General features: G+C 43.1%; 4 protein-coding genes across 4 annotated transcripts; 2 read left to right on the top strand and 2 right to left on the bottom strand.

Annotated features, from left to right (window-relative positions):
• Positions 1-6,806: 6,806 nt before the first annotated feature.
• Positions 6,807-9,036, top strand: MELLADRAFT_89238 (uncharacterized protein; the record flags this gene model as incomplete). The annotated part of the gene is made up of 10 exons (XM_007404579.1): positions 6,807-6,834; positions 6,888-7,004; positions 7,079-7,482; positions 7,621-7,878; positions 7,998-8,055; positions 8,140-8,279; positions 8,344-8,424; positions 8,487-8,582; positions 8,648-8,766; positions 8,835-9,036. 10 exons carry the CDS (start codon positions 6,807-6,809, stop codon positions 9,034-9,036), a joined length of 1,503 nt encoding a protein of 500 aa, XP_007404641.1.
• Positions 9,037-9,880: 844 nt separating this feature from the next.
• On the bottom strand, positions 9,881-12,140 carry MELLADRAFT_89237 (uncharacterized protein; the record flags this gene model as incomplete). The annotated part of the gene is made up of 6 exons (XM_007404355.1): positions 9,881-10,300; positions 10,390-10,970; positions 11,030-11,059; positions 11,110-11,309; positions 11,431-11,593; positions 11,669-12,140. The coding sequence occupies 6 exons, from the start codon at positions 12,138-12,140 to the stop codon at positions 9,881-9,883; spliced, it is 1,866 nt and encodes a 621-aa protein (XP_007404417.1).
• Positions 12,141-12,647: 507 nt separating this feature from the next.
• Positions 12,648-13,488, top strand: MELLADRAFT_101947 (uncharacterized protein; the record flags this gene model as incomplete). Its single annotated transcript, XM_007404580.1, has 2 exons — positions 12,648-12,838; positions 13,329-13,488. The coding sequence occupies 2 exons, from the start codon at positions 12,648-12,650 to the stop codon at positions 13,486-13,488; spliced, it is 351 nt and encodes a 116-aa protein (XP_007404642.1).
• Positions 13,489-20,261: 6,773 nt separating this feature from the next.
• MELLADRAFT_41759 (uncharacterized protein) lies at positions 20,262-22,826 on the bottom strand (the record flags this gene model as incomplete). The annotated part of the gene is made up of 7 exons (XM_007404354.1): positions 20,262-20,642; positions 20,723-20,899; positions 20,999-21,113; positions 21,213-21,704; positions 21,814-22,097; positions 22,385-22,489; positions 22,646-22,826. The coding sequence occupies 6 exons, from the start codon at positions 22,386-22,388 to the stop codon at positions 20,521-20,523; spliced, it is 1,194 nt and encodes a 397-aa protein (XP_007404416.1).

Raw genomic sequence — 22,826 nt, 5'->3', positions numbered from 1 at the left:
AATGGTACATTTTGAGAGGAGCAATGGTCAGTTTGGAATTCTCGAAATGAATGAGGTCGATTGATTGAAGGAAATCATCCGGAGGCTCACAACTCACGTTAAACACGCTCCACCAGCTTTATTATCATGCGCAGGGAAGGAAAACTGGCAAGCTGGATGCAGCCAATGGCCTGTTTTGGGATACCCATCAGCTGCAAGGAGTTCGTGGGGTACGTGTGTGAAAGATTTGGGGACGGTGAATGGCGGCGGTAACTACGAAGGAAGGCTTGATCAGAAAAGTGGGTTATGCAGTAGACATTTAAGAATCCCATACATCCTCATCAGTAAACCCTTTCTGTCAACGGCTGTCAATGACTTTCAACCGGTCCGATAGCCATTCTACATCGGGCAAAGGGATCCCGAATCTGAACGACTTCCAACTCAGTAAAAGGCTACTATAAGGCTATACGGTGTAAGACCTTCGCTACTCACTTAGGAACCTCCTTGCGTGAACTGGCGTATGTTGATCTGGTCACCTTAGGCCAGTCCGCTTTACAAGCTTTTGAAGCATTGGACATGGCGTATATGGATTCCGATTGACTAATATGGACCACACAACGGGAATTATTAGGTGTAAGTAACAGTTAGATAGATCTGATCGGTACTATGCGCCTGGGTGGGACCAAAAGATCCAGTGACTCAGTATCAACAATTGAAACCATATAGAGATGATTGCTCATACCTTACTGAAGTCGAACTGCTGCTTATGGATATTTAAATATATCAATCTGCAGTGGATATAAATCGGACAGCAAAAGCCTTTCAGGTCAGGAAGCCCAAATGGAGGCGACTTTAATGTCCCGGTTAAGATTTCAAAGAACTCTTCACGGATCAGTGTGTTGGAGGTCGTAATTTTATTCTAAGTTGCCAGTGACTTTTGCGGAAGGCGATGGGTTTAATCTTATAAATCGAGCACAGAGGACCAAGTAAGCTAGAGAAGAGACTGTGATGGTTTTTTTTTCGTTATTTATGTGATCGAAATGAATCAGTCATTTAGTGAAAGCTGTTTAACTGGTTTAACATAAAACTTAAAACTTACCAATCTGGAATGGATTGGCGGACGAATCGATTCATCGGTCCCACCTTCACCACTTTCATTCCTCCGCTCCTTTGGCCAAAAAGACGAGGATGGATATGAATTGGATGACTCAGACAGCCACATCGATTTTCATAAGCTCCGTGATGCCTTCGAAGCACTAAACACAGGACTTGACGATGCTGAAGATGAAGCTGTCTACGAGGAATTGTTGGACCACGAGCTCTCAGGCATTAGAATTGAAGAGTCGGCTGAATGGTACCCCTTCAAAAAGAAAGAGGTAAGTAGCTCAAGTATATTGCATCACTAGACACTGACACCCATTGATTGTTTTCAACGGTGACAGCATGTGGTAGCTTTGCTCATGATTGGATCAAACCGGAACCTCCTCTCACGCGTCCAATACCAGCGAATACGGTCCCTCCTGCGTATTCTGGGAGTCACTCTGCCAGATTGGGGCACTTTGAGGGCACTTGTCAAAAGATTGAAGAAAAAAATGGGTCTTGATTTACGCGAAAGGATTAGTCCATGTGGGACTCCACTGTTTGGTTTGGATGTCAAAACCATTATAAGTAATGTGAGCCAGCTTGCATTACTCACTCTGACTAAATTAGACATAGCTAAAGTGTTTGCGTTCACAGGAGTTGGCAAACCCCTTAGTCAGCCCTTATTTGGTATACGTGCCCGAGCTCACCATTGACGGGCCGATCAACCGTCTATCGCAGTGTGAAAAGTGGCGTGAAGATTACCCTCTGGATCTATGTGTTCAAATGATATCTTCTGACAATGTCCACTACTACATCTACGAGCCAGTCCAACTGAGAACTCAGCAACTTGTGGTCCCTATTTTCTTCTTCCAACAGAATGGTTGTCTTATGGCCAAGTGTCTACCGGCCGTAGTCAAACACGATCCTCATCACCGCTCTAATCTCAAAGTCATCATTCCACAAGATTGTGCTTTTGACTCTGACATGCTATTCACCATTCCTTGCAAAGACTTCTGGCGATCATTTGGACATATTGAGGTGGAGAATGGAGTTCTTCTTAAAACTATTTGTGGGAATCATATGTATCGTAAGTCATTTATGATGTGTCTCAAATGATATTAATTTGTTAATTGAATGTACTCAAGAGCTAATGTGAATCATTGTCCTTGCAGAATCCGAACATTCAACAGTACCATCCAATCCAATTGAAAACCCGTGGCGAGCCAAGGCACAAGGAAAAATGATCCGCCATGTTCCTCTGGCTCTTTATTCTGACGACACTTCAGGGAATGTATCCAAAAAGTGGAACAAACACATGAGTATCTACTTTACCCTGGCTGGCTTACCATCCAATCTAACAAACCAGGAGTTCAACATCCATTTCCTGGCCACTTCGAATTGTGCGACAGCCCTAGAGCTATTTGATCAGGTTGTTGATGATCTAAAGTGAGGTATTCTTGTTGTTGAAATAGGTCTACTTGGGTAATTAACATGCACTTGCTTCCTCTAGTGATTATGGAACAAATGGCTTCTTTGCATATGACCATCATCTTGGAGCAGACGTTTTGGTAATGGTGGTGTCTCTTTTTCACCTGGGTGACTCTCCAATGCACGCAGAGATTTCAAATACACTCAACCCAGCGAACACCCTCACGCCATGTCGGATGTGTGATCTACATGTAGCAAAGCAGGCTGACAAACAATCAGAAAATTTTGTCAGAGACTTTCTTGGCCTGGATGAAGATGGAGATAAGGTATGAGGCAAATCTTCTTTCTTCCAGATAGAAAAACTGAATGAACTCTGCAGTGCCTATTACCCGGCCGAGATTGGGACCAGACTAGACGATGGACCAAGGAAATTTGGAACACATCTCAACAGTGCAACACTAAAACTCGAGTTGAAAAGATGAGCCGTGACTTTGGAGTTCGAGATCCTATGAATGAAGTTTTCCAGAAAAATGTTCAAGTAGCCCATGAGTCTCTGCCTCCTCCTGAAGTGGAGAAACTCTGTCAAGACATCAATGCTCAACATGGAGAACACATCTTCAATCCCATGTTGAGACTCAAAGGTGAGTCTCTCTCATAATACTTTGCTTTCAGTTGAATATAATGAGAGAGACTGGTATTTTTTTGTAGGCTTTGATGGTCACAAAGATACTCCAGTTGAGGTGCTCCATGTGGCACTTTTGGGGACCACAAAGTATCTCTTCCGCGACACGATGAAAGAACTAGGAAATATCAAGGCCGGCTCAAAGAACTACAACAATATTTCCGGTTGTTGGAGGGCTTTCGATACGAGTGGTTTGAATATCCCGCCCATTCAACCAAACACAATGATTACTTACTATCAGAGCCTAGTGGGGAAGGAGTTTCGAACTGTGTTACAGACCGTCCCCTTTGTCCTTTTTGAACACCTTACCGAAGAAAAACGCGAAATGTGGACATCTCTTTGTGTTCTGGGATCTTATATTTTTCAGACTGAAATACCGAACATGGAAACCTATCTAGCTGAACTGGACATCGCCATATCCAGATTTCTCAAAAATCTGGTAGCCCTCAATGCTCGCTGGGTCAACAAGCCCAAGTTTCACATGCTCGTTCACCTACAAGATTCAATTCGTAGGTTTGGACCAGCTTGTTTATTTGCAACTGAAAAACTTGAATCTTTCAATGGTGTCACTCGCCACAAGTCCATTCATTCAAACCATCAAAGTCCAGGACAAGACATAGCAAACACTTCCTACACCCAGGTCATGTTGAGGATATTTGTATCCGGTTCTTCCTTTTTTGACCATGATCTCAAAACGCGTGTCCATAGTGGCCCGAAATTGCGAGCGTTATTATCTTCAGTCCCCGAGTTATTTCAAGCCATGGGTCTGGACTCGTCTTTGGGGTGTATCTCAACCTATTCAATTGGCCGTAAGTAACCTTCTTTCGATGGTCTGGATGCCTTCATTTAACTCACCCTCTTGATCCCACAAGCCTTGTGCGAGAACCAATCAGTTGCACCATCTTGCATCCCACTCAGTGTTGACCGTGGAAAGTTGAAAGAGTACCAAAGTATCAAGTTGATTGGGCGTCACAAGGCTAAAAAGAATGACTTTCTGGTGGTTTGTCCAATATGTGCTTCTTTGATAGTGTCAAAGCAAGGCAAAGTGCTGATGTTTGTGTATGGCAGGTGAACTCCCGCGAGGTTGGACAAGTCCAATCAATCTGGAAACTCAAGGGGGTATCTGATTCCCACACCCATCTTATTATCAAGAAATGTCAGAAGGGTCCAATCAACCAATTTTATGGGATGCGGGAACTTAAGGTAACCGAAGAAACTATGATCATCAATGTCAAGGTAAGGTTCTGCTCTTCACCGTGCAACTGGGTGTTCATATTGACCAAGAGATATTATGGCTCCCAGGACATTGTGTGCTTGCTGAACGTTCAGCATAACTGCCATGATTCTGATTGTAAATTGGCCAAGAACCACCGCAAGAAAATCGAGCGGAGGGAGTCAACCATTGGCCTGTGGGGGGTTGAACATGTTAATTCAAACTCATTCATCCTCAACGCGGCATCACATTACAATGGCCATGTTCACCGCGGGCTCTTGGATTATCAATTCAATCCAGTTTCTCCTGAAGGTTGGAACCAGGCTATCACCAAGGGCCTCAAGGTTTGGAAGGCTGAACCACGTCCAGCGAAAAAAGGTAATGACCAGGGGTTAGAGAACAGTTAAAATATGTTGCAAAGTCCTATTGGGATAACATTTCTGGTGAATGCATCAGCTCCTTTTAACCAAAAAAGGACAGGGTGATTTGCAACTTGATATCACAATTATATAACATCCTGATGATAAACATGAAATCTATCCCATATAGCGCACATCAAAACCATAAGGAGCCTTTTGCATTTCTTCTTCCTTTTTTGCTGCTTCCTGCCAAATAGAAACAAATATACATCAATCAATCACTTCATTTTCAGATTTCTTTTGATGAAATACTAACCATCACACACACAACTCAATGAGATGAACAACCCAGCAATATGTTCAGGGGAATCCCTCTCGAATTTGAGGAACTGATACATGATCATCAGTATTGTTCACAAACAGCCCAAGAGGTGAACCTCACCTTCACAGTCGTGGTACCAATTAACCCACATGACAGCCTCGTGAGCTGTTGTGGCCATACAAACAACAGGTAGGAGGTTTGGATGAACGGTTGCCCAAATGATGGCCGTGAGGACTTCATCTGCAACCCAATCATGTAATGACGTAATGGGCGAGGGAGGTTCATACAAGTAAAAACCTCTACCAGTGAACCAACGATAAGTTTCATTGACCGCGTAGAGCCACTCTTCATAATTTGAGCCATTGCGCTTAATACGGGGGGAGATGCTGGCATGTGCTTCCATTCTGCGATGATCCACATAACGAAGCATATCGTCCACCGCGTCGAGATTGACACCATGCTCGCGCAGTAACTCTATTGTTGCCATGAGGTGTGAGGAAATATAAGGAGGTTGAATTTTAACTCGTACCATTTTCATTTTGAGCGATAATGTGAATGATTTTATGTTTGGCGAGGATCAAGAGGTGTTGTAGAAAGGGGGTCATTCAGACGAGTGATGTCTTTTTATCTTATGCGCACACAAAGCATGGCGCGATTGCAACCATTCAACTTAATCCTTGTTTGAAGCTATATCAGCTAAAGACCTCAGAACCCTTTAAAATGAGAGATCTGATTAATTCAAACAATAACATCATCCTCATGCAAGATGCGAAATGATCGTGTTACATATCAAGCCCAAAAACACGGACCCAAACATAGCGATTCAATTCCCGTGGTGGACATGGAATTGATAAAACATGACAGCATGAACCATAAGGCGAGCACTGCTCCCATAAGAAATTCCCCATTTACGCAACAGTTCCCGATTTACATAGTCCACAAATAAAAAAAGATCAAAATGGTTGACCCCATGGAGCTGAAGTATTGGAAGGACTTGATGGATCTTGCCTTCTTCCAAATGGGCAAATCGAAGATAATCTTCCAAAGTTGTTCTCGACATGATACGCCGCAGAGCTGAAAAGATCACGGTTCCCCCATCAATATGGAACTCTACATAGAAATACAGGCCATGAGTCGTCGTTCATGCAAGGAAAGGCAATTGAGACTTACTTAACGCATTGGGTGTATCGCCGTTTGAACCAGTTTTCGAACACTGCAATTGGTCATCAGGAGTAGCTGATTTTTGCTCGCCCAAACGTGAGTTGTCCATTGGGTTGACAGACTCCTGCTTAATCGGAGTGACGTTTCGACTTGGTCTTGATTCCGATTCGCTGAATGCCAGAAAACACAAGTTCTTCGTGAGTTTCTGCTTTCAAATCGTTAGTTTTTGAGAGCAGAAACTCACGAATCTTTCGAAAAACCCAGGTACCCATTGGTTGATTGGGCCTGACGCTTGCGCCTGTGCAAAGTTTGGCTTCGTGTTCTGGATGGTGGGGAGTTCTTTGAGACTTTTTTCTTTCTCAAAGAAGAATCGAATCGCAAAATCGATCGAAAATTTTGGCTTGACCTCCGGACCCAACAGATCTCAAGTGTGGGCCACACTTGAGATCTGTCAAAAGTGGCGCAATCTGCCCCTCGCCTCGTTTTGCAAAAATCTTTGAGATTTTTCCTCCCTCATTTCGAACCAAAAAAAACGCAACAAACGTCCTTGCCAAAAGTCCTCCTCCATCCATTTCGACCATGAACACCGAAATGTCTTACAATTTCTGTGAGTTCTGTGACCTTTAAAAAATCTACATGTACTGACCGACGAAATTTCAGGCGGTCAATTCAATGGCCGAGGTCCTGTTGACCTCGGCGAAAGGCTCAATTCGCCTTCTCAAGGCGGATCACTTCACGGTTTCAATAACCACGGCTTGCTCAGGAACAATTCAAACGGTAAGTGGGCTCTTGTATCGCTATGAATGCATAGGCGTCATTCTGCCTTACGTGACTGAACTCTTGTCCTCTAGAGTTGCACTTGCAGGACTCACCTGGAGGGAGGAATGATGGTGGGAATAATCCTTGTCATTTGGAATTCCAGCGGACTCCCAACCACGAAGCCAACCCAGGCCGGTTAGAGTATCCTAACCGGCGTCGAGAGCGCAATGACCGATCTCGTTCCCCCTCAAGTCGACCCATTGGCACCAACACCGATCCACAGTGGCCATCTCGTGGTCACCCAAATCTTCAAGATTTGCGAGATCTCCGTGAATCTGACTTACCAAACAATACTATGTCAGGTGATGATATTGGCGACGTAGTGGCCATGTATTCATGTCCACTCAGCGGACCCACGATGCGTTCTTTTCAGGACATGGCGACACGGGCCGGTTTGGAAGGCCCGTTTCATTCATACGCTAAGGACCAAGCGGAGGTGAATGTCCTAGGCCTCACTCTGATACATCGGGCCTTTGTTTTCTTGTTCTTTATGATTTTTCGGTCATTATCATTTTTATATTCTTTTTTTTTTCGGGTGTTTATCTGAATTTTGTATCTTCAAAATGCTTGCTAGGTATTTGGCAAAAATAATCGACATTTGGCTCAAGTAACTGCCAATTCGAAACTCCTAATGGAGATCTTACGCGTCAACAGTAAGATTGACACAATGTCTGACCAACTGGCCACGATGACGAGGGCAGTCATGGCCCTCGCCTCGCCACCAGAACCAGGACAGGCTCCCGCTCCCGGATCGGCTACCGCACGAGCCTCAGAATCCGCTCCAGCTGAAACAACCGTGAGGCCAAAGTGGTGCGCAAGCCCCAAACTTATTGTAAGTCATTTTCACTTCGCATCGATCGTCTTTGGAAGGCTGCTAAGATAATAATGTTGTTTTCCAAGGGTTTGATCAACCCCTTGGCGCTTAAACTACTTTTTTCCCCGCTGATCGAGGGGTATACGGCTGTCGAAAACGGGTTGGAAGGGTACCTACCAAACTCATTATTCAATAGTATGAAGGCAAGTCACCAAATCAGGCAGATGATGACAATTGTTCTTATCTGACTCGCTCTATTTTGTATACTACAGAAAAAAGTTGCAAAAGAAGGGGCGGCATTTGCGGCCGAACACCTTCCACGCCAAACCTGTGGAGTGGAAGAAGCCCCCGACACACAAGCGTATTGTACCGCCCTGAGATTAGCTGCCAAACACGCCAGAGAAAAGTTACACAACGTGGTAGGTTGTGTTTCATTCTCTCATTTGTCAAATTTGGGATCAATTCAACTGAAAACAACATCAGCTCTTGGTAGGCATCTATGACCCTAAAACCAAAGACCGAGTTGATATACCGGTTCCCCATCTCAAAGGAATGGTCCAACGAGTAAGTTATCACACTTCTCTGGATGTACATCATCTGATCATCTGTTTATATTTAAACTCTAGGTTGCTGTGAGGTGTGCCGTTGCTGGGGACAAAGCCGAAGTAGACGCAGTGTGGGCAGCCACCGATCGGCCCACACGCGCGCAAATCACCTATCTTGTGAGTCAAAGGATACTATGAATTCAATAAAACTACTCGCTCATATACTTGTATTTTGTGCTCAGCGTCGAGAAGCGGCGCGCGTGATGCTAAAAGGGGGTAGAGGTTCTGAGTCTGTTTGGGCTGCAGTCGATAGGACGCTTTCCGAGTTGCGATTGAAGGCAAATGAAGACTATACTACCGCGTGAGTAATATATGTATATATATAAGTGTTTTCATCTTTCAGACATGCTGACATCGTTACCAACGCAGCTTTTATCAAATAATCTATGACGAGGATTGCAAGTATTTTGATGGGAAAAATTGGTTTAAGAATCTGAAAGCACGCGAACCAAAAGTCACATTGGACTTACCATCCGAGGAGGCCATCATGGCGCGCATGTCTGAAGCCGGGCGGAATCCGACTCCATCTGGATCTCATCCCACCTCGATCGGGAATCCACCAGCAATTTAACAAAACCATCTCATCTCTTGAAGTTTATCCCATCAATAAAATACAAAGTTAATAAACCATCATACTGGTTATATTTTTGATTTCTTAATTGCGCGGAGCTCCTCTCTATAATCAAGTACATAGACTGTTACTATGAAATGAATCATACATTGGATTTCATAAAGTGCTGTGCCTGTGCCCGCGAGCAGCGTCAGCTGATCTGACCTGATCTGACCTGATCTGACCTGATCTGAGCGATTTGGTGCCTACCCGAGCGAGGTCCGAATTTCTGAAAATGACCCACAAAGTGAATCCGAGAGCTGAGTACCCGGAGATTGTGTCGGGCCATTGAGCCTGCTGACCGTCGGCAGCCAGTTTCCAGCCAGCCTGCAGGCAAAAATCAGCCGGCCTGCAGGCGAGGCCAGCAGGCGTCTGGCAGGCGTCTCGCGTGAGGGCCATCTGCAGACGGCCTGCCCCTATGCAAGCGCCGGCGGTCTGCCGCTGGCCTGCCTTGGCCGTCTGTAGCCGGCCAAGACACCTCTGTGGTGTACCTTGTTATGGCCTTTGGGGCCTTCGCGGGTATCCGACGATACAACACACTGTGAGAATTTTATGATGTTAACCAGTGATTTGTAAAGATACGTTATTTCACAGACATGTTATTTCATTGGACATGTGACTATGTGACAGTTCAAGACAAAAACACGAGGAGGCCAAACAAAACATAGGGAGAAGATGTTTGCACTGCTTTGAAGAAAAACCGTGCAATTACAGGACAACACTCCTGGATGAACAATCAACGAGGGTCCAACCCATTGTTTAAAACTTATGAAACTATCAAGGGTGGGATGTGCACTTCATTGGATTATAATTTCGCAACCACCACATATTCCACATTTTCACGACCGTGCAAAGCGTCAGTAAGCCAGACATTGCGATACTCCACCATTTCCTCCAGGAAGAACTCATAACGTGTCGCTTGCATGTTTCGACACATGGAAGCAAACCCCCCATACCAGATGTTAGACAATTCCCCGGCGGAGGAATTGAAGATCCAGTTTCCGTCCTGTTGCAAGTCGGGGAACAATTTCGGGTCGGTGTACATTTGGCAAAACTGATCGCTCGCCTTGTGAGAGCGGTGATGAAAAGGGTCAACAGGGATGATGGTGTTTTGGAATGGTGCTGGATCCGTTTGACCTTTGTGAATGACTCGCAGGAGATTGCAGGCATTGTCATAAAATATGACTTCAGGAAGTTGGTCGGGGAACGCTTCGACCAGATAGTCCTAGAAAATGTAATGTAATGTATATTATGTTGGATGGAATGGTTATATGTCAACATTAATTTAATCAGACGCCTAGAAATTCGACTGACCCTCAAAGCACTGGGAGCTTCTGCATTGTAGAATGTCTTCTGGCTCAATATAATTCCGCAAGTTCCTACAATTAGTTGATCGTTATGAGTGCGGTTTCGGGACAAAGATGCTGATCCTTTTGGCTTGGCCTCGCCACCATCACGCGCGGCCTCATGGGCGCGATCAGACTCGTCGGCTTGGACGATTTCGTCGAGATCAATGATTTCCGCAGTCAGTGGGTTTAGATGAACGGACGGATCGGATGGCAAGTTCGAACCAGGCCGGTTGAGCATGGATTTGAGCGAAAAATTCTTCTTTTTCTTTGCTTGAAATGCCTCCATTGCTGCTTGGTGGTCTTCGTTGCCACAAACTTTTGACCCAGGGTCGGCGAGGGCGTTGCATGGTTGTGCAATGCACCATCCCTTCAAACTGACCTCATGGTCAGCACAAAATCGAGAGTTGACCTTTGGTAACGGGTTGAGGCATGGCCCATTGGGGGCAGCTCGCCCATCCCGATGAGCAAGCGCTTCAAGCTGCACCGATGAGGCACTACATCGCCAGTGTCCAATTGTAAGACCATCGGTCACAACCGCACGTATCACTGGAAATTAAAAGAGTTCATCAGCTTGAGGGCCTGTGAGTTTCGAAATTACGGCTGACCTTTGGTAGTCACCACTCCTTGGTCTTCAACTCTGTAGCGCTTAAGGCACAACGAGCAAAAGTGGTCACGATAAGCAGACCCATGATTGGCGATGTGGTAGAGCTCTCGGACCATAGCCGGTAAGAATCGGTCGGCGTTTTTCCCGGTAGCATCCATGTAGAGAACGGCGCCACGACGAGAGGTTCAGCGGAGCAAACTGAACAGGTCGACCCCGTCACGGGCCACTTCTTGTGAAATCTTAGGTGTTGATTGTGCTTTGTGAGTCGGTACTTGCTGGCCCTTTGCATAGGTTAGATTGAATAAGTTGACGAGATTGAAGTTGGACATGCTTGTTGGCGAATTATGGGCTATCAATGAAGGGTGTCATGTGTTTCGGTGATAAAAGAATGGGACTGCTCACTGTGCAAGCATTTGCGATTGTTGAAAGAACCTTGCAAGGCGTTTGGACATAGCAAAGTGGCAATGGACCTGGTAGTGGTCTTGATTTGCCCCCTGCGCTTTGGTGTAGTAGATCCTCATCTTTTCGGCAGTATAATAGGAAGGTCGGTAGATGGTACCACAATCTGTAAAGTAATGATTTGGTGAATAACCAAGCTCACTAAATGTCAAAAAACTGAGAAGGCCAAGTGCGGACATACCTAGACAAGCCCAGGTATGGAACTTGGCAGAATGGATACCATCCAGGTCATACAAATATCCTTGTCTACGAGGGCGTTTGGAGAGCGAGGGATGCTTTGGCTGATGACAAACAAGACAGACACTTGTTGGGGGAGTAAGATAAACTTCGTGAATCTGTGTCTTCTTCTTGAGGCTGTCCACAAGTCCGTAGGTACGTATTAGCCCAGTAGAATCGAGGTGCACAAACGGGAGCGATGGGAAAGTGAGGGTCCATAGAGCTTTGTAGTCACAGGGCTCGATTTTGAGCTTTAAGGCAAGCTCAAGAAACGGAATGATACGGTAATCACATGAGGTGAACTGGAAGACTTTGTCGCTGCGGATGTACACTGCACTGGCAAGATCAAGAAATTGTGCGAGGTCGGTGAGCGTTATACGGGTGGTGAGGTGTGGATGTTGTCGGTTGAGCTGATTCACAAAGTCCATTAGCAGCATGATGACCGAACACAAACAATTGACTGAAGGCCTTCTGTCAGGGTAACACCGCCAAAGAGGTAAGAGATATGGTCAGTTGGCAAGTGGGTGAAAGATAATAGGAAGGAGGGTGGGTGATTGTACTTACACTGAGGAAACAATGACTGCCAAAAGAGGACGCGTCCAAGGGCAAGAACGAGGTCGGTTGTATTGTATGCGTGGCAGTGTGGTCCCGAGGGTGGAGGGCAAGAAGACGCGGGGGCGCTGGTTGCAGTATATCGGTATATCCCCATGAATGTGGGAGAAGATGGAGGTCATGTTTGCCGCAGGCAATCACGTGTTATCCCCGCTGGTTGACCTGTGGGTGGTTGTATTAGCGGATATAAGCATTGGGGGAGTCATGGCTTATGGCCTTAGGCCGGCCTGGGAATTCCCAGCTGAGAATTCCCACGAAAAATCCGAAAGTCCGCTCTACCCTATTGCTCGGCGACTTTGGAGGTGTTATTGGTTTCAACGCCGAGTTCCCGGATGGATGTGGTAGAATCGATACGGGCGGATGGTAAGATATCCCAGGCCAAACTCCAGAGGCTGTGGATGAGTGGGTGCGGGAACGCTGGTTTGAGCGCCACGAGGAAGAATTTGGCGACTGGTAGTCGGTACGATCAGAGTCGAAGTCCTTGGCCAGCGCGCTGTTGGACTTCGGATGCAAGCAACATGAAGTGCACGAAGTCCCCTACCGTGAGTGTGGTGCTGAGTTGAGGAGTCGTCCTTGTAAGATGGGCTACAAATTCGGTGAGCAGCATAATGTCGATCAGAGGGAGGGGATTGCTGAAGAGGGATTGAGTGAGTAGTTGTGGGTTGAGGGTAAGTTGGTGGGGGAGAGGGTGCGTGTGAGGAGTCATCTCGCGTCGCGAGGCGTGGGAGGTGACACCTCAAGGGGTACCTCTGCCCACAAGTGGGCCACGTGGTCTGCTTGGCATACAGAGCTTATGCACGGCACCCATGATGCTTAAGTGGTAAAGGCCAAAGAGATTTATCGTACACTTTACATATACGGTTGACTCACGTGGACCCATAACCCATGGGGTTGTAAGGGTTTATCAGCATTATCAGAAATTATCAGGATTATCAGGTTTGCACCTGCAAAAACCCTGATCCTACAGTCTACCCGCAGTGATGATCTTGATCAACCAATTGGCTCAAATTTAGATTGGCTACACTGGCCAATGCTTCGAAATGTTCAAACGCTTATCATGTCTCATTTTGGGACACGGGATTATTGGAAAGCAGCTTTCTAGACAGCTGGCGTGAACGCTTTTCAGGGAGTACCAAATCTGCAACACATGATATTCACCCGCGGATCGCCTGAAGATTCTGAACTGAGTCAGGCCTTCAAATTGCGCGGGGTACAGTGTCACTTCACATACTCCACAAAATCTGATAGAATCATGGTCCGTATGGATTCCGCTTTTGTAACAAAATTCCAAAGTATAAGCCTCATAAGACATGCTGATCCTTCCAATTGATGACTAGGAACTGGCGTCTACGTTCAATGATCTATAATATGGATTACCACAGTATATTTCTCAACCAAACAAAATTAGGTTGCCTTTGTATATACATCGATCTGTTTCTTTGAAAAAAGTGAATATATTTATTTAGAAACTCAAAATCAGTAAAATTCTCAAATTCAAACTACATGAGGACAGCCTATTCTTGGAGCTACAAAACGGTGTTTATGATTGCCGGTATCTCAAAATCACGACGCTATGAGTTTTCTTGATTTCAAGGCTTCTTCTCTCCAGGGCAGTGGAGATTCAACGCCCCAACCTTCAACAATAGTATACTTGAGGTGAATTTTAGATATGAGTCATAAATGTTTGTGGGTCCAATTCTGATTTCTGTCTGAGTATGAAATGAGTAACTTGCCATTTTGAGAACCAATTCCCAGACCCTCTTTGAGATTCCAGATTCCTATAGAGAGCTATTCAGCATCAATTGTTGTGCATCTATGATTTGAATTGCGTTTACAGGGAGATCTTGGTGGCATGGAACATTATTGGAATATGCTGAAGGGCGCAAGTGGCAAGTGATACAGGTTTTGGGGTCTTGAAGGTTGTATGCCAAAGCCCATGCTGTTAAGGGAAGAACCAGAATTGATGTTTTGTCACGCTGTCAGTGATTGCCTAAGCCACATGAGTAATTGTGACGAAGAAAGAGAGATCACAACTGATGGAAAACAATCTTGACTGAAATATGTTTGCCATCAATGGCTGAAAGATGGCATCAAGTTTACCAACCATAATCTTCAACGAGGTGACAAAAGAAACTGCAAAAAGACAGCACAAAACTGTTAGTTTTGGTAGAATGTGATTATGTGTCTGATGGGATTTGAACCCATGGCCGCAGTGCTAACCAAGACACATACTAGAGTGCTACCTTTACCACTAGCACTCCGGTGGCGCTGACACTACATGCAAACAGCTGATGCTCCGGATTTGAGGTGGATGTGGCATTGACCCCCTGCTTTGGCAAGGCCTCCCCTTTGCTTTTGTGCGGCGTCAGCACCTTGCATGTAGTGTAGGCTACAGACACTTGTAGATGCCAATGTTGTCACTGTGGTGGCTACATGTGTATACAATACAGCTCCACCAGACTGCAAGTGATTAATCATGCAAGCACACATCCAGCAGCTCAACAAAAACCAGGTCCATTCTTTTTCACAAGACTTAAGATATCAGAATGAATGACTGTACATAGTACCTCAATGCCCTGCAGACTTAGTGCTGTTGAAAGCAGCAATTGTCAAGATTGAGAACTCAAATTCCACCAAATGGGAAATCACCACAACATGGGGTGTCATGTGAAAAATACAAGACACATCAAAGTTCAGTACAAATCAAAAAGTTTGAGGATCAAGAAAGCAGAAAACACTTCAGTATTCTCATTTCTCTCAATCTCCTCCTCACCGCAAAGTCAAAAGACACTTACAATAGATATCAAAGATGTCAAAAGAGACCTAACAATCTCACACCACATTACATGCTGAGCTACTGTTGGACATTCTAACAAATATCTTGGACTGTTATGTTTATCAATTTGATGCAAGCGGAGGTTCTTCAAAATATCACCCTAACCCTTGGTATGCCATTGGTTTGATCATACAAATATATTTTCATGCAATCAGCTTGTGGAGTTTGAAACACGTAAAAGTTATTCTCAATAACTGGACTCATTCAATGTATGGCACAATAAAGTCATGCTCTGTTAGGCAACTTTCTATTAGAAAAGTGGGGTACGCAGAAACCAGACCCAAAAGACGTAAAGACAAAGGTGAAACACCTAAGTACTTGTGCGCACATGCACCCAAGGTAAAGTTCATTTATCTCATCAGCATACACACCACAACTGACAAAATTTGACCACTCTCATACCTCTATTGGAGAAAATTTCACTCATCTTCATTCAACTGTCTTGATTTCACTCCAATCAATTTGTGCGCACAGATGCACAAGTTAACTTCACTCCAAACTATCAGCTTACACATTGAATCCATCACATTCCAGCCATTGTTAAACCATTCACTTGATTATCACCAGTACTTCATGCCTCTCAGTGAACCTCTCAACCTTCAATTTTAACACACATGTAATGCATATACTGGACATACTTAAATACTTAGCTTCTCCACGTCACAACTCTTTTATGGATTGTTCAAAGCTCTCTCTACACTTCACAAAGTACTTCCAAAATCACATCATCATGGCAACTACCTCAAACCACAAACACCAGGTCTCCGGCAAACTCAAGACCTCCAGCAAGCTTTCAACCGACACTCAAAATCAGACATGCAGCAATCAATAAAAGCGCCCCAGGCGCACCACTTCCAAATGCAGCACCCTATTGGCTTCCAAGAGAGTCAGACTCACTGTACAGCCATCCAACTCCACTGATTTGAACGACTCTGACAATCAGGACCAAAAGGATTCAGATGACTTGGTCAATTCATCAGATGATGATAATGTTAACTTACAAGAAGATGAAGATGAACCCCAGCTGACCATATTCATAAGATCATCTCAATGGACTAAACACATCAAACCCAACAAGGCTAACCTCACCCTTGAGAAGTATAACAATTTCAACTTGGACATCCCCAAAATCAACAACCTCATCTCTGCTGCTGGGCGCAAAACACACAATTGAATTTTGCCTCTGGTCCAGAAGGAGTTGAGAAACATACAGTTTACGTATCAAAGAGCAAAGAAGTTACTGGCAATTTGGCAATAGTTGCTCACTGTAGTGAACACAAAATTAATGAATTCTTGCAAGTCTCATCATCATCATGCCTCAAATCATATCATTATCTTACCTATTTTCCTTTGTATCACTCCAGGCATGAAGTCACCACTTAAACAAAATGGATAACCTATCAATCATTCCAGAAGTCCAGCTCTGAGGGTGCAAACACTACAAGTGAGTGGCTCTTTGACTACTCACTCCACTTTCTTTAGACCTCATATTTATACACATGCTTCACACAGTGCCAGCCAGGAACACTTAGGAAGAATTTAAAGAAAGGAATCAGCATGTGGGGTATAATTGGACAAACCATGAACCAGATGAGGACATATTCAACAAGCAACATTTTTTCCCCTTGGCTATCTTGCAAGCAGATTGGACCAGCCACCTGTCAACCTAGAGGGTAAGCGCACTTACCCCATAGGTTGAACAAAAAACACATAAAAATATATAATATACAAAAGTACATCTCACATTTGAGTTTCAAGAGTGGAAAGAATAAGATAATTAAAATTAAAATAAGAAAAGAAAACCCAGTCAGGGTTTGTACCCTGACTGGTTCAAAACTACAACGAAGAATGCCACGGCAGCCATTTAATAACTAGACTCGTTCGTAATAAATGACGCCACTAGGGTATACAAACCCTGACCAGGAAAAAAGCAACCTTGCCTTCAGATACTAACTGAATACTCAATCTATTGGTATAAATAGAAACAAAACTCACCTCAAACAGAGAAGAATCATCTTATACTTTACACCACAAAAACCTTTCATCAATATTAGAACTTTACAAACTCTATATCAACACAATCTAAAAACCCCAGCCAAATACTTCATCTGCTTAACACGTAGTAATATCTAGTCCATTAGCTCAGTGTGGGTTTTTGCACTATCCGTACTGATTTTGTAAACTCTACTTCTTTGAATACAAGCTCACCAAATTAAGGATCAAATCCCTTTTTTCCTCTTGTTGAAGATTTTCTCAGATCTCTTTTGATAAAACGTTTGTTTCATCATTCGAGTAGAATTAGACCACCCTGAGATAGGAGTACCTTAGTACCCATCTGAAGAAGACCACTTGGTATACCAGGACGTATAAAAGTGAGTATGTTGTTAACATCAGTAGTTATTAAAAGAATAGAATAACTAACAATAACAAGATACTTTGAAACTTAGGCTTGAATTTACTTCTACTAAACATTTCCTACAATTAGTAGTAACAAAGCCTCAAAACTTGAAATTGTAAGTTTATCATTTAGCTTTGAAGGAACCATTTCTGGGTCTCAAGCTGACACCACCAAACAAACCAAAAACTGAACCTTTGGATGCCAAATAAAAAGAGAAGTTCTGCCAATTTTCAAACAATCAGTTGATTTGGACAAGGTAGTGCATCATCTTGGTCTGGATAAGTTTGGTCCCCACCTTCCAACTGCACAACAGAACAAGGGTATTGAAGCAATTACCCAGATTAAGCACAAGGTAAGAAATATGTTGACCCAAAGCTCATATTCTTGAGTTATTGAATTCCTGATTTTCAATCTTTCAGCTCCAGATCATCCACATCTGTTATGGTGTTGACTTTTCACTCATGGCCTCTTCTTGGAATCCAAACACTCACAACAAAAAAAGCCAGTGGAAAATGCAAGCATCATCCTCTGACAATTGGATTGCATTGACCAACAGCAAGTGGAAACTACTCAAACACTTTGTCCAACATTTTGACCAGTTGGAACTCAAGACTAAACCGGTCCACCACAAGAAACCTCAGGCCTGTGACAAGCTGGAGTCGCATCTGACGGCTGAGCTGAACAGGCTATGTATTTGTTACTCAGAGTGCTTATAAGATAAGGCTTCAAGGATGCATACACTACACAAGATGTCATCTTTACCAGGCGGTAAAGAAAACTACTGACATAGAAAAGTCCTGAGGAAACAGGAAGAGAGCTAAAAATCTGAAAAAATATGCACCTTGTTCCTAGATGTTGGGGCGTCATGACAAGTATTTTTTTGTATTTTACACACAGATATTGGTTAATGTACTAACAATAAAGGCTGAGAATCATCAAAAACCCACCTGTAACAATACCTGAAATTTGGCCCTTGACTTTGAAGACAGGATTTTGGAATCTTCAAATATCAATAACTTTTGAAGTTCTGGATCAAATCACTCGATTTAAAGTGCATTGCAAAGGTGAGTCTTTCCTCTACATTTTTCATTGAGACATCATATCTGTAGCTGGTCTAAAAAAGATCCTACAGAGCTATTCATGCAGAACTGTTTGAACATATGTAGAGTGTTTAAATGACTAGATAGCACCTTACTAACATTATGAAGTGTGAAGGAGAATAGTTCAGCTTTTGAATGAACCAACAATCGAGTTATTTGGAGCAGAATTGCAAAAGTTATTGAAGTTTTTAGACCACAAAATATTGTCTTCATACTCATGACCCATATTTCAGGTATTGTTACATGTGAGTTTTTGATGATTTTCAGCGTTTATTGTTAGTACATAAACCAATATCTGCGTGTAAAATACAAAAAAATACTCATCATGACGCCCCAACATCTAGGAACAAGGTGCATATTTTTTCAGATTTTTAGCTCTCTTCCTGTTGCCTCAGGACTTTTCTATGTCAGTAGTTTTATTTACCGCCCAGTAAACATTACATTTGGTGTAGTGATAACAGTTCATTCTGATCAGCTTTCCCTTCCGGTTCAAGTGAGGTTTGTTTGTAAGGGAAGCACCAAAATTCAAAAAACTACATAATGGCACTTGATTCTTGCAATGTTCATGCCAGAAGTTCACAATTATTCATAAGCCCCTCTGCAAGGGCACAGACACAGTCACACAGAGAAGGCTTTGTTAAGCTAATTTGGAGCTACTTGGTGCATTGACCAAAATGGGGGGATGGTGTCTCAACCAGAATCCCTCCCAAAAGTCTTGACTTGTGGGATACAAAGTTAAAACTGGGATTTTTTTCCCAGTTTCCCAGTTTTTGTTTTTGGCTGTGTTGGGAACTTTCCCATGTTCTCCCAGTTTCCCAGTTTGCGTTTTTGGCGGTATTTGGGAAACTGGGAAACTGGGAAAAAACTCCCAGTTTTAACTTTGTATCCCCTAACTAAACTTATCAAATCCCCCCTGCCTGAGTAGTCAATAATGGATAATCAAGGAAAAAATCCCAAAACTCTTCTTGTTATGAGTTGAAGGGTATGACTTTAACTGTAAGTCCCTCCCTCAACTACTCAGACAGGGGGGGCATTGATAAGTTTATTACAGCCATTAGCCAGTCTCAAACCAAACCTGGTTGCCAAAAAACCCTGATACACCTGGTTGTCTTTTTGGCTAGGAGGTGTCAAAAATGTCAACTCAATACACAAGTTACCGCCAAAAAAGCAACTGGGTGTACCAGGTTTTTTTGGCAACCAGTTTTGGTTCAAGACCAGCTATTTTGAAAGATCTATGAATAGATTTGAAGAGCATTAGGGGGTCTCAAGTCAGAAAACTTTGGTGAAACTTTTAAAAAACAAAAAAGTTTTCCAAATTTTACAGTGTTTTTTTTTCTCCAAATATACAGTCAACAGCATTCAGGATACCTTTTTAGAGCTCCTGATTTTTTTAAATTTACAGTGTATTTTGCAACATCAGACAACTTGTTGGACTGTAAAATACCATAAAGTTCTTGACTTCAAACCCCCTATTTTACAACAACAGGCAAGTTGTTGTTGTAGCATAAAAATACGTAAAAATCTTCAACTTGAACCCACCCATGTTAATGAAATGTAAAATAAATAAATCATCTCAAACAGAAACCAATTCCATTCAATTCAATCCCATTCAATTCGAAAAAAAAATGAAATTCCATAAAAAAAAGAAATCATAAAATGAAAACCCACAAATCATCAAATTAACTATTTTTTTATTTTAAAAATATACACAACCTTTCAAAAGAATCAATCAATCAAAACAAAAGAATCAAAAATGTGACCAGTCAAAAAAATCAAACGAAAACATAAATCATTTGATAGATTTGATATCAATATTGATTTTTGATGTTTTTGATTTCTTCTTTCTTCAGTAACCTAGCATTGCTTTTCTTTCATTCATTCTCTTCTCCATTTCCATTTTGATCATCACCACCAGCATCTTGATTAACAGCACCAGAACCATAATCATCCCTCATAACGTCCTCCGAAGCATACGCACAAATAATCACTCTCCCTATCGTCGCAAAAAAAACAATCCCAATCAATTCTTCTTCTTCTTCTTCTTCTTTACATCTTTTAATCAAAAAAACTCACCAGCAAATTGTCGTCCAGCAATCGCCGAAAGCGCTTGAGCACAATCTTCAATCCGTTCAAACTTAATAAACACTTTTCCTAATCCTTCAATCGATTCAGATGATTTTAAATCCATTCTACCTTTTTCATTCTTCGCAGGTCTTGGAATCTTTACATCTTCAATTTGTCCATATTTACCTATTGGATTCAATTCAAAAAAAGAAACATCAATCCTTTTTTCAATCAAGTTCTCTTTTTAGAGAAAAGAATGTAAGTCGATAGAAACACAAAACGTACTACATTCTTCCTTAATATCTTCCAAAATCTCCTTATACTCTTCATCATCCACCAATTCTTCCGGATTCACCATATTCAACATCTGTAAGACCTTTGTCCGTTCACCTTCACTAGCCTTCACAGCTGCCAAAACACTAGCAGCCGCTGCTGTCGTATTCGGATTATTACTCATCAACTGATGACTCATCTGATGAACCCCACCAGCACCACCCACTCGATTAGTTCCATTAAACCCACCCACTCCCATCCCTGCTCCTCCTGCTCCTTCAGCATTCTCTTTTTCCTTCTTTGCATTCTGACCAATCTGAGCTCTTTGAACCACCAAGTATCGATCACCTAATTCCATCCCATTCAATCCTTGACACGCAATATCCGTCAAATCCGAATCCACATATTCACAAAACGCAAACCCTTTCGAAACTTGTCCTCCACTACTCGTATCTTTCACTAAATTAAAGGATTTCAATTCTCCAAACGATTTTAATAATTCCATCACTTGATCATCCGTTAAATAAGATGGTAATCCTCCAATAAAGATCTTGTTAGGTGAATCCGGTACGTTCGTAGACACCACTCCGGGTATATGATTCGTACTGGTATGTTCGGTACCTGTATAATCTTTCGGTCTTCTAATCTTTAATGCTTGGTTTTGAAAAATGATCCCATCAAATGACATTCCATGAGTGGCTTCTTCTGCATTTCGAAACTATTTCAAAAACAAAAAACGCAATCCGTCAGAAACCTTCTTCTTCTACTCTCTTTTCCCCTCCATTCAATTTCTTTCAATCAAAATCGTCTTTTCAATCTGAACTTACTTCCACAAACGCATAATTCTTTTCGTGATTCACTTGAACTGCTACCACCGGATTCTCACTAATCGAAATCATAGATCCATCCTCCCCATTCCTCACCAATAATCCAAGTTCTTTCATCTTCGCATTAAAGAATTCCGCTACATTCATCTCATTAGCCGTATGCAAGATATTCCCTACATATAACCTTCTAGCTTGTCTAGCAAACGATTGAGTTTGTGCCACCGGGCCAGATTGTCCTTGAGCCGGTTTAAAATGAATCGGTGGTAATGATCCTCCTTGTCCGTCTCGTTGTGATGATGATGAGATTGGTAAATGAGATTGCTGTGAATGTGGATTGGGATATTGATGTGATGGGTGATTATTCCATTGAGATGGATGAGTGTTCGGTCCATGATTAAATGAATTAGGTTGGTTTGAAAGTTGATGTCCATTTGGGTTTTGACCATTCATCGAACCTCCCGGTGCAGTTGACATAGGTCGAGTTTGTCCAGGAAGCATAAATGAACCTACCAATCCAACATCAGATTAATCAATTTGAATCGAATGACATCATCAGATTCGATTCGAAAACACATACCTGAGATTTTAGCCTCTAAAGCCGATAAATTCTCATACCCAGGAGCCTTCACATCCCAAGCAGTATATTTCCTTGGTCTTTTTGAAATCGGAATCGTTCCTTCAGGAGTAGGACTTCTTCTAATATTAGGACTACCAAACACACCACCATCCGCACCACCCCCGCCGCCGCCACCACCTCCTCCAAAACCACCCCCACCACCTCCGCCGCCGCCGCCGCGCCTTCTTCCACCACCATTGCTAGTATCATCTCGACGAGCAAACCGATCCCGATCCCGATCCCTTTCTCTTTCCCTATCACGATCTCTTCCACGATCCCGATCTCTATCCCGATCATCATATCTAGACCCTCTTCGATCCCGATCCCGATCCCGTTCTCTATCTCTATCACGTTCCCTATCCCTATCCCTATCCCTGTCCCGATCACGTTCTCGATC

Source organism: Melampsora larici-populina (genome assembly GCF_000204055.1).
Source record: "Melampsora larici-populina 98AG31 unplaced genomic scaffold MELLAscaffold_2, whole genome shotgun sequence".
Lineage (NCBI taxonomy): Eukaryota > Fungi > Basidiomycota > Pucciniomycetes > Pucciniales > Melampsoraceae > Melampsora > Melampsora laricis-populina.
The sequence above is the reverse complement of the archived record's forward strand: the minus strand, read 5'-3'. Positions and strand labels throughout refer to the sequence as shown.